We start from the raw sequence: 5,443 nt of genomic DNA on the forward strand, positions 1-5,443 counted from the left end.
ACCATTATTACAATTTTTTACTACGAGGAAAGGAAATAAGTAAAAACTTAAAAAGGCAACATAGATGAGGCAGATAGCAAGTATAACCAGTAGTAGTACTAACCACAAAATATAAAAGAAGGAAACAAACATGAAAGCAAAAGGGTAGAATGGTAATTCGATAAGGACAGGATGCATCCTACAATACATACTCCTGTGCGTGATTTTTAAGAGGGTGCGCGCGGGAGGGATCAAAATTGTCAGTAATAGAGAAAGAGAGAGTCACGGGTTTGTCTTGAAAGGCCCTTATTTCACAGTTCTAGACAGACAGACACATATTCTCTCCTCTACTCTCTACATAACCGAGGAGAAAAATTAGTATATTTAATAATTAACTTAATGAGAGCTTAATTATTATTATTAAATAAATAAATAAATATTGTACAGTACCAGCTCAGTACTCATCGAGATTCAGTATTTCTTCTCTCCCCCTCACTCACTTACTCACTTTAAGCCCCACTGTTTTCTCCTTTCCTTCTTCCTCAGATCTCTCTCTCTCTCTCTCTCTCTCATAAAGATTCAGAGAAAAAAGGATATTATCACAGTTGATATTTGTAGTAATCGTCTTCTTCATCATCACCAAATGGCTCTGATGTTAGACAATTGTGAAGGCATATTACTGTCCTTGGACTCGCACAAGTCAGTTCCGGCTCCATTCTTGACCAAAACATATCAGCTGGTAGATGATCCCGCCACCGACCACATAGTCTCTTGGGGTGAAGATGACACCACCTTCGTCGTTTGGCGCCCTCCCGAGTTCGCTCGCGATCTTCTCCCTAACTACTTCAAGCACAACAACTTCTCTAGCTTCGTTCGTCAGCTCAACACATATGTACGTCTAATAAACTATACACAACTATATACCTCCATCATATATCATTTTTGTTTTTTCTTTGGGTTCTTTCTCTCTTTCTTCATTTTTTGCTAAACGAGGTTTTGGTGGTACTAGGGTTTTAGGAAGATTGTACCGGACAGGTGGGAGTTCGCCAACGAGTTTTTCAAAAAAGGGGAGAAACATTTACTCTGCGAGATCCACCGAAGGAAGACAGCTCAACCCCAAGTGACGGCCTTGAACCACCTTAATCACCATCACCATCACCATCATCAGTACCCACATTCTTCTCTTGGAGTCAACGGCCCGAGTTTCTTTACTGGCTTTTCGTCCAGCCGTTTAAGTCTCTCCCCAGCTTCCGACTCCGACGACAACCCAAATTGGTGCGACTCACCGGCGAGAGGTGGAGGAACCACCGCCGCCTGTGCAGCAGCTGCTGGAGTTGCTGCGGTTATTGCCGCAGGAAATAACTTCAACACCAGTTCGACGGTTACGGCACTTTCGGAGGATAATGAAAGGCTTAGGCGGAGTAACTCCATGTTAATGTCTGAACTCGCCCACATGAGAAAACTCTACAACGATATTATTTATTTCGTTCAGAACCATGTTAAGCCTGTGGCACCAAGCAACTCATATAACCCTTCTTCTTTACTTGTTTGCAATGCACCAGTAGTACTACCCTCCTCTTTGACTAGTACTACTGCTAATCATAATGGTTCTTCCGTACCGAAGGTGGTGAATAATGGACTTGGTTACTATTATAATAACCCTAAGCCGCAAAACTCTCCTCCTAATCATCATCATCACAATCAGTCACAGCAACCCATCACTTCATTATCACAATCCAATACGACGGCGTCCAAGAGCTCGGTTACTATTTTTGAAGAGCCCACAAGCAATTTTAATGGCGGTTGCAAAACGAAGCTTTTTGGGGTGCCGCTTCATTCGAAAAAAAGGTTACATCCAGAATATGGCTCTAACAATATTAATATCTCCACCAAAATGGATACCAACAAAGCTCGTTTGGTCCTGGAAAAGGATGATCTTGGTCTCAATCTCATGCCTCCCTCCACATGTTAGCTTTTTTCTTGAATGGTCCTTTATCTTCTTTATTATGGGTTCTAATTAGATAATATTTTTATTTAGAAAAAAAAAAATTATGTGTGTCTGGATGGTGTTTGTGAAATTTGAGTCTATGACTCTCAGTGTATATATAGTGGGGTTAATATTATCCATGTTAGTTCCCACCGCCATGAATGCAGGTGGGTTTTGGTTAGATAAGTACTACTATTATTGAAGATCTCCAAAGTAAGTAATGAATTAAAATGGACCGATACCATCGTTTTCTTAATTTTTCTTTTTCTACGACTTTCGGTGGTGCAGTTGATTAATTTGCTGCTCTCGTTCTTCGGATCTCATTTCTTGTATTCATTCTCATATCTTTCTGCTTCATGCTTCAGTTTCTAATTTACATTTTATCTGAGAGTTTCAGTTTCATTACTTAATGTAAGTTAGAATGTGTACATTTGGATAGAGCTAGTTATCTTTTATATTTTTTTTCCTAAAAGTCGTAAATATATATTTATATACAAGGCTGGATGATTTAGTAGTACAGGGTAGTTTTATGAGTACGATTTTCTCTAGGGCTTTCTTTGATTCGCTCATTAATGACTGATACGTACAAGATAATGAGTCAGAAATATAAAATACTTGTTCTAATGTATGTATTATTAAAAATTCGATGAAAAAAATGTAAAAGTATTTATATAGCTGACATCAAAATGACATAGCGATCGTTCCTCAAAATCATATTATTAGCAGTGTAATAATTATTAATATCATCGGTATAATTGTCAAAGCAGAAAGGATACTATGATTTAGTGAAAAGAAGGCCATCATTTCCTTTTTGATCAAGGTTACAATCTCTATTTCTCGTTTCTATGAAATGTCAGTCACGCAAGAGAGACATATAAATAATAATAATATATTGACATGGAATAAATTATAATAGAGAAAAATAAAAACTAAAGGGTTGGTTTTTCAATGAAAGCGAAATATAAGAAAAACTGACTGAAAATGTGGGTTTGAAATGTTTCTTTCAAGGCTTCTATACTTCTTCTCCTTCTTACCAAAGACTAAAACCCTGCTTTGCTTTTTCATAATTTAAGTACCTGATCATGGTCTTCAAACCCCTCTTCGGATCCCTTCTTCCACTTATTCCAAGCTTTCTCTTTCCTTTATTTCGAGAAAAAAAAAAGGACAAAAGAAGAAGAAGAAGAAGAAGAAATACCCATAAAAGAGATAAAACTCCTCAAACTGATGGATACAAGAAACCATCTTTGCCCAAAATCCCATCTTCTTTTTCGATGACCCTCTGTCCAATATCTCCAATACAAGTAAAGTTTCACATATAAAGTTTGATTATAGGCATTTTCCACCAACTGGCTGTTTTCTTTTGTTGACTCTTGTTTTTTTCCTTTTTTTTTTAATTGATTTTGTTATTGTTTATAGTAGTAACTCATGCGGTTATTAAGACCTGAAAACAGGTATACGCTGTGTAGACAGAGACGAAAGCAAGTGAAGAAACATCTATTTTAAGACTGAAGAAAGAAAGCGAGGTGTAATATTATTGGGTTTGAATTAGAATATATCTTTGTCGTGCAATGATTTCTGTCTCATATACCCAAAAACCCTAACCCTAGTTTGACAACGGGTACCCCGTAGTACACCTCATTGGCCCTATCTTTTGTCCCTTTTGGGGCATCGCACGTGACTAGAATTTGCACGTGTAGTCTTTACACAAACAATGATCAAGCCAATGGCAATGATCGTACTCATCGTAGTCTTCCAATCCAATATATAGAAAAAGTGGGTGATGGGCTTTAAAAGTGGATACGGATCGCCTGGTATAAAGATGCTTTAATTTGCTTAACAGCCGTATGGGACCGCGTAAATGGATTCTTGAAAGATTAAAAAGAGAAGAAAAATGGATTTTAAAAAGACAATGTTTTGCTTCTTCGTTTACTTTATTGACACTTCCTTCACATTTCTTTTCGTAACCCACTTTTTTTTTCCGCACAGCTTTAGAAAAATAAATGTTTTTGTTTGAAACCGATAATAATATCTCTTCTATTCTATATAATAAGTGTATAGATAACGGAAAATTTTTGTTTTAACAGTTTTTTATTTTTTTTAATGTTAACTTTAATAAAATATTTTTATATTTAATGGTAGTTTGTACACTTAAATAAAATAAAATAAATAATTAAACAAATTAAAATAGAATAATTTTTAGATATTTTATAATAATAATTATTTAAAAATAATAAATAATTAAACAAATTAAAATATGATATTTTTCATATATTTTACAATGACAATTATTTAAAAAAATTGCCTATATAATGAATTAATGAACACAAATATATAAAATAAAATTTAATTAAACTTAAACTCACTTATTAGAATAATATCATATTAAACATATAATATAATGTCATGTCAATTAGCAATAAATTGGTTTTTTTTTTTTAAAAACTAGCAAGAAACTTAAATTTAAAATCTACGTATAATATTTAATATTACATTAAATATATAATATATAATCTCTTATTGTTACTTCTAAATTAAAAAATTATAACAAACATTAAAAGAAAAGCTTATCAATACAAATCTTATCTGGATCAATTTCTTGAACTGAATCTCAAATAACTGTAAAAGCGTTACAGATTCTTGAGCTGAGCTTTTATTTATATATGAGAAAGATACAAAGTGTAGCTGTTGAAAAACAGCTTGAACAAACTAACTAACTCTGTCAAAACAGAGGAGACGTGGCAAGAAAACTAACAGTAAAACAAAACTAACTAAACTGCATTAGCTACAGTATATTATTTATCATCTCCCCTCAAGCGAAAGGGTGAAGGACACACTTTTAGCTTGGATTTTAGATACAAGAATCGATCTGTTGTAAGAGCCTTTGTCAGGATATCAGCTGCTTGATCCATTGATGGAACATATCTAACTTCGACTTCCTTAGCTAGGATTTGATCCCGTACAAAATGAAGATCAATTTCTATATGTTTCGAACGAGCATGGAAAACTGGATTTGCTGCTAAGGAGGCTGCACCTTGGTTATCAACCCAGATAATGGGAGGAGCTGGAAGCGTGATCTGAAGCTCTGTTAACACAGATGAAAGCCACTTAACCTCTGCAGCAGTGTTAGCTAAAGCACGAAATTCACTTTCAGTGCTGGAACGAGCAACTACTTGTTGCTTCTTGGCTGACCAAGAGATTAAATTGCCTCCCAAAAACACTGCATAACCCCCTGTAGATCGTCTATCATCTGGACATCTTGCCCAATCAGCATCTGAGTATGCTTGTAGACACAATCTAGGTGTAGGTCTGATGAATAATCCCTCATGAATGGTACCTTTAAGATATCTGAACAAACGTTTGCATGCATCCCAATGTATACTGGTAGGAGCATGAATAAATTGGCTCAAGTTATTCACAATAAATGCCACATCTGGCCGAGTCAAAGTTAGATATTGCAGGGCGCCCAAGGTGCTTCTG

The 5,443-nt window shown here is 35.3% G+C and overlaps 1 protein-coding gene across 1 annotated transcript; it reads left to right on the forward strand.

The window, feature by feature from the left end:
• Window positions 1–360: 360 nt before the first annotated feature.
• Window positions 361–2,222, forward strand: LOC133804773 (heat stress transcription factor B-4). Its single transcript, XM_062242911.1, has 2 exons — window positions 361–871; window positions 989–2,222. Exons 1-2 carry the CDS (start codon window positions 623–625, stop codon window positions 1,949–1,951), a joined length of 1,212 nt encoding a protein of 403 aa, XP_062098895.1. The 5' UTR covers window positions 361–622; the 3' UTR covers window positions 1,952–2,222.
• Window positions 2,223–5,443: the final 3,221 nt, after the last annotated feature.

The sequence above is a fragment of the Humulus lupulus genome, chromosome X (genome assembly GCF_963169125.1).
Source record: "Humulus lupulus chromosome X, drHumLupu1.1, whole genome shotgun sequence".
NCBI lineage: Eukaryota > Viridiplantae > Streptophyta > Magnoliopsida > Rosales > Cannabaceae > Humulus > Humulus lupulus.

Excerpts from the sequence above, each read along its gene's own strand:
- LOC133804773 (XM_062242911.1), top strand. The coding sequence starts at position 623 with ATGGCTCTGATGTTAGACAATTGTGAAGGCATATTACTGTCCTTGGAC. Across the intron at positions 872-988 it reads TTCGTCAGCTCAACACATAT|GGTTTTAGGAAGATTGTACC; the intron begins GTACGTCTAATA and ends TGGTGGTACTAG.